General features: G+C 33.4%; 2 protein-coding genes across 5 annotated transcripts in view; one reads left to right on the top strand and one right to left on the bottom strand.

Moving 5' to 3' along the window:
* Nucleotides 1–3964, top strand: part of LOC111505781 (uncharacterized) — a 35107-nt gene extending 31143 nt beyond the window's left edge. For 2 of the 3 annotated variants that reach the window (XM_074175566.1, XM_074175564.1), the window contains 3 exons: nt 1802–2000; nt 3065–3208; nt 3701–3964. In XM_074175566.1, coding sequence (XP_074031667.1) covers nt 1802–2000; nt 3065–3208; nt 3701–3875 — 518 coding nt within the window. In that variant the 3' untranslated portion in view covers nt 3876–3964. The remainder of the gene's footprint in view (nt 1–1801; nt 2001–3064; nt 3209–3700) is intronic. The other variant, XM_074175565.1, reaches the window with a different exon arrangement.
* Nucleotides 3965–6587: 2623 nt separating this feature from the next.
* The window catches only part of Nup160 (nuclear pore complex protein Nup160), a 29506-nt gene continuing 22836 nt past the window's right edge, over nt 6588–13257 (bottom strand). For both annotated transcript variants that reach the window (XM_074175567.1, XM_074175568.1), the window contains exons 19-24: nt 12288–12490; nt 12061–12193; nt 10256–10438; nt 10012–10178; nt 6848–7087; nt 6588–6780 (exon numbers count right to left, since the gene is read on the bottom strand). In XM_074175567.1, coding sequence (XP_074031668.1) covers nt 6655–6780; nt 6848–7087; nt 10012–10178; nt 10256–10438; nt 12061–12193; nt 12288–12490 — 1052 coding nt within the window. In that variant the 3' untranslated portion in view covers nt 6588–6654. The remainder of the gene's footprint in view (nt 6781–6847; nt 7088–10011; nt 10179–10255; nt 10439–12060; nt 12194–12287; nt 12491–13257) is intronic.

Genomic DNA, 13257 nt, shown 5'->3' with positions numbered 1-13257 from the left:
GTGAAACTACAAAATTGTCAATCTATTTCAAAATATACTATTTAAGTTGTGTCTTGAATTTCGTATTATTCAATTTTTTTATATTGTTATGTATTACATAAATCCACCCCTTAAAAAATACATTTTTGGCTAACTTTGCTTTTGTTAACTCATTCATAGTAAATTTCATACCATTCAGTTAGTTTTCGTCCTTCGTGGATGAAGAATTTTTGCAAGGAAATTAGACCAGCCCCAGCTTCGGGTAGGTACAAAAATAAATTTGACTACACTTGGACTAATAGACATAACAACAATTTATTGCATCATCATTTCACCAAACGAATGTTTTACTCATACCACTCAAATATTGTTCACAGAGAAGCTCTAAGCCATTAAGGTTCAGTGGTTTATATTCGCTACATAAAAATTAGTGTGAGGAATGTATTTCAATTTATTTTTCTGTCTATCTACTTCTGAGAAACCAGAGCAGATCAGCTAGATTTGATGTTCTACGAAATCAATTACAACACTGCTTTTCTCTCACATTTAGGAAGTCACATTTTTCAGATATTCCCATGGGATCAGAATCTATGTGGGTGAATTAAATGATGACAAACATGTAGATAGTTTGAAATCCAAGCTTTCCTCTGAATGTTATGCAATACAAGTAACTGCATTAGAGCTCGAATGCCAAAGTCTTTTCTACCATGGCTACTCCAAAGCGATGGTAGAAAAGACTTTGGCTGAAAGACAGCAGGAGCCTCGCAAGGAAGAGAAGCCGTCACAACCAGTGCTTGCACTTCCCTACATCAGAGGATTATCGGAGAGGATAAGAAGAATTAGTTCCAAGTACAACATCAGAACCTGCTTCAGATCCAGTAACACTATCCGTAGCAGCGTTACGAAAACCAGGCCACCAAACGCGGACTGCGATTCCAAGAATTGCATTTACCGGATACCCTGTGAGTGCGGAAAATCCTATATTGGTGAAACTAAGAGGCCATTGAATGTTCGCATTGCCGAGCACAAGAAACACACAGCGAGGGGAAACCAGCAAATCAGGAATAGCAGACCATGTTTGGACCCATCAACACAACATCGAGTGGTCCCAAGCTGAGATCTTGCACAGAGAGGAACATTGGTTTAGGAGAAAATTCAAGGAAGCCGCATACATGTTGTCCGACAACGTATGCAGCCAGGCCAGCGTAGAAATACGCAACATATGGAAACCCATCATCAAGCGAAAAATGGCCAACTCCCGCCAAAACGGTCATCTCCCACGGAACCAGTGAAGCGGAAAATGGAAAGCAGGGATAAGTGAAAGTATTTGAACGACCTACAAATAGTCATCTCTCGGAGGAATCAGTCCAGTCATCACCCGAAGACGATTGTAGATACTAACAATCGAAACGTCGTGAACTAACGTGACTTGGAATCTCTACACTTTTCATTTTTATTTTCTTTTTACATTCCTTTATTTTATTTTGTTTTTATTTATTCAATTGTTCTATTTTTACTTGTAGTTTATTTCACTATTATTTCATTTCAGGTTTATTTTGCTTAATATAATTGTTATTTTTAGCTATTCTTTTTTAGTTGTTTCAGGGATTTCAAATCATTTTATATAGTAGACAATGGAAGTCCGAACTAGTGAAATTCATAACTGTTGTTGTTGCATTTCGGCTATTTTAACTATTCTGGTTGAAGACAAAAAAAACTTCAATAGTATTAGACTAGATTAGATTTACAATGAAAGTTTCTCTATATCATTGTTAGTTGAAAATTGAGAGTAATAATCTTCAATTTTTAATTTCTTTTCTAGGGGCATTGGATCCAATTAATCCTGTGTTTGTTTTACTCGAAGATGTAAGGTTCCTTCTCCAAGAGATAGTTCAGTCTGCTGGTCAACTGGGAATACTTACATGCGAAAACCGAATGATGAAGTGTTGGAATCTGGTTACAAATTATATGGCTTTGATCAAGCAAAATTCCCCCAAAGTGGAACCGATATCCACAAACAGGTGGGTGTAATTTTTTTGTTGAATATTCTCACAAAAGATTCTTTGAAGATTTGAATTTATTTTATTAAAGGAGATATCAGAAAATTATCAGCAGATAATGGAACGGAAGTTTCAAAATTGTTTACATTTTACAAAGGATTCTTTTTATACTGTTGTTAGTTATTTATGACTATAAATGACATTCGATACTACAAAATGAAACACAATAGTCCTCAATTCAATTCACTATTGTTTCACTTCAAAACAACTGAATGCTTTCATTTTGTTGGTGTCTCCCATTATTTGCAGATCCGTTTCATCATTTCCTACTGAGGTTCTAGATCTTGTAGTATATTTGCAATACCAATGACGAACTGCTCATAGTAATATGATGAATGATAATGAATACCTATATTCAGATGATTGTAGAAATATTTTTTATGAACTCATGAATAAATTTATTATTATTGTTACGGTTTCTCCGTGGGTTCGACAATAATTGACAACACTGTACAATTGAAATTAACTTTATTTCGCGACTACACCGTCAATACAACAGAAAAACTTTAACTGAACTTCATACTAATACTCAAATGTCTATCGCCTTATTACATCTCTTCGTACCGCGATTTCAACTAGACTAGACTTATCTGCCTGTTGGCAGTACTTATATATCCCAATGTAAGTCTTCGGAAGACGATAGAAATTCTTTCGAAGCGACGCGACACCTAGAAAGATCGAGAAGCAAAAGTATTGTTGAACGCGACCTTGACCAAGTCACAGTTGATCGACAAAGACCAGCGGCGGCCGGCGTAACTTTTTCCAAAGGATTTTCACAACATATTTTCTAGATATTCACTTGAAGTGTTTCCAGGTTTCTCAAGTGAAAATGTAATAACATTAAGCGAATGAAAGAATCACTAGGTTCCTTGCCAATAGTCAAAACATAGTTTTTTGATACATGATTGACAGAAATCATTCTTTGTACAATTTACTGAATGAAATATTACTTTGACTCTATTCAATATTTCTTTTCTAGTCAGTCTTATGAAAGGACAAATGTTAAATATTTTTTCTGTTATCAGGATCCAAGACGAAAAACTTGTAGAAGTGAAGAATTTTTTTGAAAATAACTCAAAACCAGTAGAAGATAAGACTGATTTCAGAAAGAAACCCAAAGAACCCCCCGGCAAGACAAATTCAACCAAAGAGAAGAAGGAAAAGTATGGGTGCGTTTAAAAATAATAATTTACTGAAATGGAACAACCTATTCGGTTAGGATTTTCTGTTGATTTGTAGAAGGACCATCAACCAAGCCAATTTTTATTCTGTCACAATCATAAAAAATGTAGGCCAGGAACCTATTTTCAAAGTTTGAAATAACTTTGAACTTGATCAGATTTGATTGTAACAAAATTAAAACTGTCCAAATTACTTGAAAGCAAAGGAAAAAATACATTCAGGATACTTCAAAAGTTCCATTTTTAGCTATTCTTTTTTAGTTGTTTCAGGGATTTCAAATCATTTTATATATTAGACAATGGAAGTCCGAACTAGTGAAATTCATCATGATACATTGTCAATCACCTTCAAACAATCTATTCAGAATTGTTTTCTACGTCCATCAAATTAAAAATATTGTTGAAATAAATAAATGAAAATGTGCTGTTCCATATTTTCTGGTTTTGCATCTACTATATAACATTTTTCTATTATTGCAGAAGAAGCTGTTTCACAAACCTCACAATTGCCATAGCATGGGCGCTCTGCTTTGCCTTTTTGATTTTGATAGGCCTGATATCGATTCAATATCAGTGCAGGATGGCGTCCAACCATCAGATTTGTCCGCTGGATGATTTTATCAAAAAGATACGGGTTGGCTCCCCACCATACTGAATGTTGAAAATTGTTTTTTATTTGTTGTTTTTTTTATTTTTGTTTGTAATATTTATATAAATTTATAATAAAACACTATCAGGACTAAGCGCTTGCGTTGCTCATTCAAAGTTCAAGGTTTGCCTGTTAAGATGTAATATATTATTTTTTCAACAAGTTTTTCAATTCGTAGCCTTCATTCTGCAGTTGAACACAAGGTTATGAAGCCAGCTGAACTATTTTAATGTTATAAAAGGAAAAAAAAATGCAACTTTCAAAGAGAATTTCACGAAAAAAAAATTGATGATTATTGGAAAATTATTTTTTTGTTCTCTATGTGAATTATTTGAAAAGTATTCCTTATAAGAATGACGAAATATATAGAAAAGAATAATGTCTACATTTAGCTTGTACCACAGACATAGTGGTAAATACAGCTTTCATCATACTTCAGGGGCATGTACGAGATCTGTTAAAAGATAAGATAAATTTTCGAATTTCGCGAGCTACGTACTTGAAATGTTGACAGTGGCATACGGCGATTGTACTCTGCAGTCAGAAAAATGTTTACAACTCTTCAAGCTTTTCACAGAAGGTTGACAAGATGTGAATGACGACGCTCGCCTTGAACGCCCAAGCACATCAACAACCGATGAAAATGTTGGGTAAATGAAGAAAATTGTTATGGAAAATTGTCAAAGTCACTATAAGAGAAGTTGCTTAGGATGCCATGCAATTTTTTGGAAGAGCCTAGGGATAAATAAGACCAAAACAGGCATGCCAAAGTTGCAGATGTCAAGGTTTTACACACTGTTTTATTCGATTACCGTGGCTTAGTGCATCAGGAGTTCTTGCTGCATGGTCGTAAGGTCAATAAGGAATATATGGAACATTTCCTGACGGTTGGGAAATTGCCACCATCGTTCCTATTGAAAAAATTACAAACACCGTTTCAAGATCTGATTTCAGACCCATAAATAACCTGCCAATGAGAAAATATTAAAAATCACAGTGAAAGAGCAATTGATGAAATTTATAGCAAAACATAATATTTTGATTAAAGAACAATCTGGATTTAGGAAATCTCATTCATGTGAAACTGCACTGCAATTTCTAATCTCTTCGTGGAAAGTTGAGTTATCTAAAAAACGTATTATAGGTGTTGTCTTTCTGGATTTCAAAAGGGCATTCGAGACGATCAACATTGAGTTACTTTTAATGAAATTAAATAAGTATGGACTAGATCATAAAGTATTAAAATGGTTCACAAATTACCTCACATATGGGAAGCAGCTAGTTAATATAATCAAGTGACATCCAGTACTTTAAATGTAATTTCTGGAGTCCCTCAAGGGTCAGTATTGGGTGCACTGCTATTCTTGCTGTACATAAATGATATTGTGATACATGTTAAAAGGTGTAAGATAAAACTGTTTGCCGACCACACATGTTGTACTCTTCTGGTCCAACAAATGAAATCTCGGAATGTTTGAATGAGGAACTATTAAATAAAAACGAGTGGTTATGTGACAATGGCCTCAAGTCAAATGTTAATAAAATAAAATGCATAAAAGTTGTTTAAGACAACTGCAAGATGAACAGCTGTCATTGACTTTCTATATTGATAATGTCATCATTGAAAGGGTAATAACTTTTAAATATCTGGGAGTAGTATTAGATCAAGAATTGAACCTTAATGCGCACTGTAGTTATATTCAGAAGAAAATTCATCTTTTATATAGATTGAAAAATAAAATAAGTGAATAAGCAAAATTAACAATTTATAAATCAATAATAGCACCCCACTTTGACTATTTCAGTAAATTACTCTATTTTGTGAGCAATGAAAATCTAAACAGACTACAGAAGCTTCAAAACAGATCCATGAGGGCAATATTAAGTTATAATAAACGCACATCTGTTGAGTACATGTTGGAAACACTATCTCTTATGTCTGCTAAACAAAGGATAACACTAAATATGCTAATATTTGTATTTAAAATTAAACACAATATGTTGCCAAATTATCTGAATGATCATAACCTACACGTAGTATTCATACACACTCCATTAGAAATAGAATAGGAAATTTTTATATCAACAAAGAACATATAGGTTGTGACTCGTATAGTTCTGGTCTGATTGCATTTAATAAATTGTTAAGTCATATAAAAAGCTGTGATTCATTAAATTCATTCAAAAGAAAATTTAGTGAATATATTTCAAATAATTGTCATCAATAATTCGTCTTGTTTTCTAGTTTCTTGTTTTTAAAATGTGACTTGTCTCTAATTTCATATATATTTTTTATTGTTTTGTATTTTATTAGTGACTGACTGTACTATGAAGAGCATTATTTGCTAATGAAGAGTAATATTATCTTGAAGTAGTGCTCCGCTTGCAAGAATCGATACGAAAAAATGTCCGGTATTGTGGAAAAGCAATTATTGGATTTTACATCACGATTATTCACCTGCTCACCAGATTTGGTATCTTGCTACTTTTTCCTGTTCCCAAGACTGAAGAGACCCATGAAAGGACATCGTTATGTGACAATTGAGGCGATAAAAACCGAATCATAGAGAGAGCTCAAGGACATATCAAAAATTCTCGGTATTTTCTGAACATAACTTGTACATGATTATCAATGCAGTTGTCTTTCTGGAAGTTGTGGTGTAGTCCTTATTAGAAAGTGGGCATTTTATTAATAGCAAAAAAGGTTCATATACAAAATAGGTTTTCAAATTAGTTTTTAATAAATGATGAAAAATAACCTACAATACACTATTACATCTAAGTACTAACTCATCAAAGGCATATTCGTTCTCAACGTTCCTGATGTTAACGCTGTCTGGCACATTTGATTGGAAACCCTGGTCGAAGTTTCTAAATATTTTGAAAATACAGACTTAAGATTGACACATTCCTGCAAATAAAAATATGTCGTAAGTCTATTTTTCATCAGTACAACATATCCCAAATCATTCTCCTACCTTTATATATGGCTGTTCCAATCTCTTTGAATTGTGTAGGTCCAGCTCATTTATCAAACTCTGAATAGCGTAGACTGGTAAACAGAAGGTGGTAGCAACTGGAGCCACAGGCTTTGAAAACCCATAGAATTCTTTGCCGTACCCCAAAGCAGCTAGCAGATATTCGTTGGCTACCTCTATGGCTTCTTCCAACCTCCCAGAACCGTGTAGAAGACGCAATAGTTCAGGAGCATTTCGAAGCTACAAATTGAAAAGTTTATTTGTATCAGGTTATAATAAAGGGTTCTATTTTAAATCCCTGATTTGGGTCCATTGTAAAGTATTTTCATTTGTTTAGTCATCGGTAATATCAGCCCAATGACCTGTACCTTTGTTCCAAATTTATCAAATATAGTCGGTGGGCATACTTGAAGACTGGCTATAAATCAAATCATCTAAAGGAACAATTCGTTCAGGCCAGTCTCAACTCCCTACAAATTTGTTCCAAATTTCTTACCTCACGAACAACTAAATGTCGCTGGGTAAAATGATTTCGTTGTTACCTGGTCTTGAATTGAATTTTGACATTTTTATTATTTTGGTTTCAGTATATCAATGTTGCTAAAAAAATCTTGGTCGCTAATGCACATACTAATGAATAATGGGCTTGTTTCATGATTTTTGGTTTATAGTTCACTTGATAGAAATTTTAAATTGAAAAACAGTGCACTTTGTTTCATCTCTGTAAGTACCGTAGTTTTCCCGTAATTAATTATTAAACATCGAATGTGGTAGGGTGGTGACGTCACGGCCCTATTCCCGCTTCTTGTTCGATTGACCAATAGGAACAATAGAAATAATCAACATTGCCAAATCGTGAAATTTACGGAGCCTATAATTATGAGTTTTATTATGGAAGTGTATATGAACCCGTTAACGTTTCAATCAATGAAAAATTCTCCACATGGAATAAAATGTACACGAAAAATCATGTTTGGAAATGAGTTCTATATCTAAAATCAGTATACAAAGTTGATAGATCACAAAATATTTACCCAAACTATGATTTAATGCAATGTTTAATAATATACAGTTATGAAAATCACAAAATATAACAAACTGGATTAAAGAATCATTTCAAATATTCAATATATTCTACAATCCTCAATCTGTACAACAGCTATTTATTAGTAAAAAAAAAACGATTCCTACATACACACCTCTTTCTAATATAGCTACTAAATTCAAGCGTTATAGGCTTGCTTGCAGAAAGAAAGTGAAAGAATTCCTTGTTGGGAGGCCCTATTATAGTGTGGACGAATTCTACCAAGGCTCTATCGAATAATTGACATGTAGCTTTGTGTAAACAAGTTATTGAAACCAACACGAAATGGCTATCAATGTTCATTATGTAGAATTATATATTTACGTTTACTTAATATTCATACATTCATGTACTTATATTTGTAGCTGTTCAGCTGGACTCAAATATTGTTCTGTCCATATACTCTGCTCCTGTGTTTAAGCATTATTTTATAGTTTATATTTGTTAATTGTCCCTTATACATGTTTTACTTTACTAGACTTTGCCAATAAGATGTATATATCTTGGGTAATAAAGCATATTTTGAATTGAATTGAATTGAAAATGGACAATAATACTTGCCTTGATAACTGATTTAGTTCAAGTTATACCTAAATATGATTCTAAATAGAAATATACGAGTTGTATTTTCAAATGGTTTTCGAATGCTCATGAACCCTAATAAAATAAATCAATTATGCATTTATGCCACCCACCAAAAATAAGAAATTCAACGTTACTGGTATATTAGGATGACAATAAGATTGTCAGCCAGATCCAGCGCTCTCTGTAGTGTATGCGACAATGTGCTCTTTCTAATGTCAATGGTTTCCACAAACTTCGTATTTTTGTTAAAATAATTTCAAAATGAATGTTGAGCCTAGTTTTTCACTTGAAAAATTTGCAATACTTTGGTACCGAAATGAAGAATGAAAAATTGAGATGGTAGGTGGTATAATTAGTAGGTCTCTTTTATTTATATGACATTCATTTCAGACTTTGTCTTTTATTGAAGGATGGAAAGTTTTGATTTAATTTTTATTTTATCTCGGCCACGGAGCAGTATGGTGACTGAAAAGAGAAGCATAAGTATGTACAGCGAAATGTAGAATTACTCCAGAACATATCAATTAAAAAATAACCTGAAAAAATATTTTTCGGAATGTAAACTAATGACACGGAATATGCAGCAAAATAGGCACCCGCCTAGACTTACGTTTTACAAAAAAACGTTCTTTAATTAGATAATTGTAACAGTTGTATTCGCACCGAGTTGACAACAATAACAACAAAAATGGCATTTGTCAAATTGGATCATCAGATCTGTGATTGGATATTAAAAACCAATACACGTGGCAACTTCGCTCTAGACACAATCAATTTTATTGGTAAACAGACACGCGGCCAGTTTAAATTCTTGCTTTTCGAAGTGTTCTTTTTTCTGCAAATATAAAGAAATCTTGGGACCGATTAGGCTTGATCAGTATAATATGCCCCTAACTCAATCAGTCTATAAGCAAACCAGTATCATTTTCCATAGCATGAAACAAGCCCCGATTATCTGCCTTGGTTGGATCTATTTCGAGCTGACAAGGAATAATACTCTGAAGTAAGCAAACTTGTACCTATGTCTGTCATGGCACAGGAGAAAATTACTGAATTTTCTGGCAGATCCTCCTGTGTAGGATCGTTTATAATATGGATATCTGTCAAACACAGTCATCTGACTAATTAATCAATTAAATTTGTTCTCCAAACGAAAAATATTCTCTTTTCTATTCACTTTTGGAGATATTTATCAATAACATCAAGAAATTCTTTTAAATTTCACTAGAGCTACTAATGCATTTTTCAACATTGGTACATGAAATAAATCAATTTATACTTTATCAACGGTATTTCTGCAAAGATCTATCAACTTAAATATTCAATCATTTCATCAGATCAGATTTTGAGGCATCCACCATAATTTCTAGTTGATCCTGTTTACTATTTGCAGATCTTGTACTCCAAAAGTACCCTTTTTTGAATAATGTCAGGCCGCCATAATCTACTTTGGTAAGGTTCAGCTTATTTCGATAGAATACATAGAAGAGCTCACCTTGTAAGAAGCCAAGAGCCAGTGAGGTATGTACATCCTCATATTGATGATTTTCTTACAGACTACGTAATGTAAAGTTGTCATATATGGCTGCTCGTACTTTTCTAAGTAGTCCTGTAATAATTGCCATACAACATCAGAGGCACTGTCTCTATTGACAGGAAGATCTGAAAACAACGGAAGATTGTTTTATGCTTCCATACAGTACAAGAAAACTAGTGTGTGATCGACTTTAAAAACTTACCTTGTAAGTCGTTCTCTACAAGCCAGTTCCAAGCAGTTGGCTGGTCCTGTTCAGTGAGATTGACACAGTGTTTGGTAAGAGTTTCAAAAACGCTGCTGTATGGTAGGTTGAAAGTCTTACAAATTTCCAATGAGGTCTTGAAAAGACCTGCGTTGTTGAGAAGAGTTACCAACTCCACTGCGCCTACAAAAGGAATTTCATTTGAGACATAGAACTGGGTGAAAAAATATTTTATTATTGAATTAGTTAATTATCTGACTGGATGGGGTAGGAATGTCACGAAATTTAATAACTATCATCAGGGCTTTGAAACAATGAATTTTCTCAGTCTCACAGAACTATGAGAAAAATTACACACGAATTTTCATGAAAATAAAGAAAGCAAGAACATGTAGTGGAAATTATTATTGAATTACTTGTGTCACATTCTAGAAAACCGAGTTCAAACCTCTTGTGTTGAAACAAGTGTATCAATAAGTGTTTTTGGAAGATATGGTTGAACAATCGCACGTTGAAAGATAAGACCTTGATAATCTGTTGCATAAAACTCCCGAAGACTTCACAGAAAACTATTTCAACTCATTTTTAACATGTTGAAAAGTCTTTCTCTGACTCATGAATACAGTTTTTGCAACTCTAGAAGTTATGCTGCAGTTTTAAAACCTTTTTTCTTTTTATTATTGCAGTTCAATTTGCAAACTGTATTGGATACATTCAAATATAGCAACGATTTATTTTCAAAAGAAGAAACATACAATGTTTATAGCAGGGAGGAAAAAAACAATAATTCAAAAACTAACATATAGTGAGGTGTTATTGTTTTCTGTGGTGAAAAAAACACTCTTTTTTGTTGAAAAACGCTTTTCTGTGTTGAGAAAACCCTTTTGTTTCTATTTTTTTTTTGAAGAAGCAACCTTCAGGAGTTTTTCTGAGCACAGAAACTGCTTTCTCTTTTTTGTTAAAAAACCCTTTTCTGTGTTGGAAAAACCCTTTTCTTTTTTGTATTGGGACAAGCTATTCTATCTGTTTTTTTTTTAAGAAACAACCTTCAGGAGTTTTTGTTGAGAACAAGGTTTTCGGATAGATTTTTGTATATTAGGTGTTTGATATTTTCTGGGAGAATTGATAGGTTTGTTCTGGTTCTACAAAATTCAGGTTCTAGGAAGTCAGGATCATGCGCAGTTGATATAAAGCGTTCTGGTTTATTGAGGATAGGTTCGGATTGATGAATCCACTGTTCTGGTTTTGACTGCGAAATGATCCTAAACTGTCTTGAACCGTCCCGAATCGTTAATGCTCTCGAGGCTGAACTGTTGAGAACTGTTCCTATTGATCATGCGCATTCGTGTGGAAATTTGTTTGGACTATTTTCTGGGATGTTTTTTTATTTATTTGATTTGAATAATTGGTGATTAAGGTTAGACAACATTTGAACAGACTACAAGGATACGCTACATAACAAAATGGATAATATTTTCTCGTCTTCATCTCTTCATATATACGATAGGAGGCACAGTGGTCTCCTCAAAATGCGTTCTGGTTTAACCAAGTGTCTGAGACTATTTCAGACTGTTTGAGATTTTTTCCTTGTACGCATCATATCTTGCGCAGTTTCCAAACACTTTCGGATGTTGGAACCAGAACAAACCTATTCTATTCACAAATTTCATATAATGAATATTCTGCAATAGTAGATTTTTAATTAGATGCTATTTCTAAATTTTATTGAAAATTCTGTGTTAAATAGTAATTCGAAAATCCCCCCTGCCTCGACAAATCTTCAAAAACATTTTCTCTCTACTAACTTGTAATAGTCACCGGTGCAGCACTATTGAATCTAGCTAGTTTGAGTTTAGCGCTTGCGAAAATCAGTTCAGTCTTTATAACTTCGATGTTGACTACTTCAACCTGTTTTTGTAGCTTCACTACTGTCAGTTCCTGCAACAAAATAATAATTTTCGTATGATCACGGATACAAATTTCCAGATGATTAAAAAAAAAATGCTATGACATATTGAATGAACAGTCTTGCCTGTTTGGATCCTGCCAACGGTTGAATGATAATTTCCTCCTCTTCTTCATCTGGGTCAGATGGTCTCACTACCCAAGCATGTTCCGGTTTACAGAGTTGTAACACGTTTTTAGCCGCTAGATAGCATTTCACTTGCTTTTCCAAAGATTCTGCAGTATTGATGTGATTTAATCTGAATGCTTGCTCGTACATTACAGAAGCAGCTAAAAATATTCAAATAGGTAATCGTTGTCAGCTACAATAACATACTGAGAGAGATATACACAAAATAATATAACAATGAAGTAGCAATCAGTTCAAAGTATATCTGCGACTTATTCACCTACTGAATAATATACCTTTGATAGTAGCATGTTCAGTTCCTTCTTCATCATTCTGACGGACAAGATTTTGATGTAATTTGTTGTATATTGCATAATTATTAATCCAAGCCAGAGGTCCAAGTTTTACCTTTCTGTTTTTATTGTGGTTTCACAGCAATACTAATATAGCACTGCTATACTACTATTACACTAGTATAATAGTAGTAGTTGCAGTAGTAGTATTTATTAACCATATTGAATACACTCAGTACAAATGGCAGGTCACAGAATAGGTATACTAACATAAATGAGTAAAAATATATATGTATATAGAATATAGATATGTCAGGAATAACAATTACAAACTTATAACAACAAATAGCTTCACAAAAGGAACGTAAATATTAAAATAAACTTATATCTGTACATAAATATTTGCTAACACAAACCACTTGTAAACATTCAGTGCTTGAAACATTCTTCCATAGTATAGAGGCAGTTTTCTAAAAGATATTTCTTTGTTTTGTTCTTGAAATTGTCATAGCTGCTAAATGTCTTTAAGAAACTTTGGCAGCTTGATGTAGATTGATATACAGTTATAGAGTTGATTTTTTGAAGGTTGCTGTCCTATGCTTTGGTATATCAAGAATAAATTTTCTTGAAGAGTA

The sequence above is a fragment of the Leptinotarsa decemlineata genome, unplaced genomic scaffold, assembly GCF_025532065.1.
Source record: "Leptinotarsa decemlineata unplaced genomic scaffold, Ldec_3_MD MMD2_tig00001064_RagTag_RagTag, whole genome shotgun sequence".
NCBI classification, from domain to species: Eukaryota; Metazoa; Arthropoda; class Insecta; order Coleoptera; family Chrysomelidae; genus Leptinotarsa; species Leptinotarsa decemlineata.
This window is presented reverse-complemented; position numbering and strand designations above follow the sequence as displayed.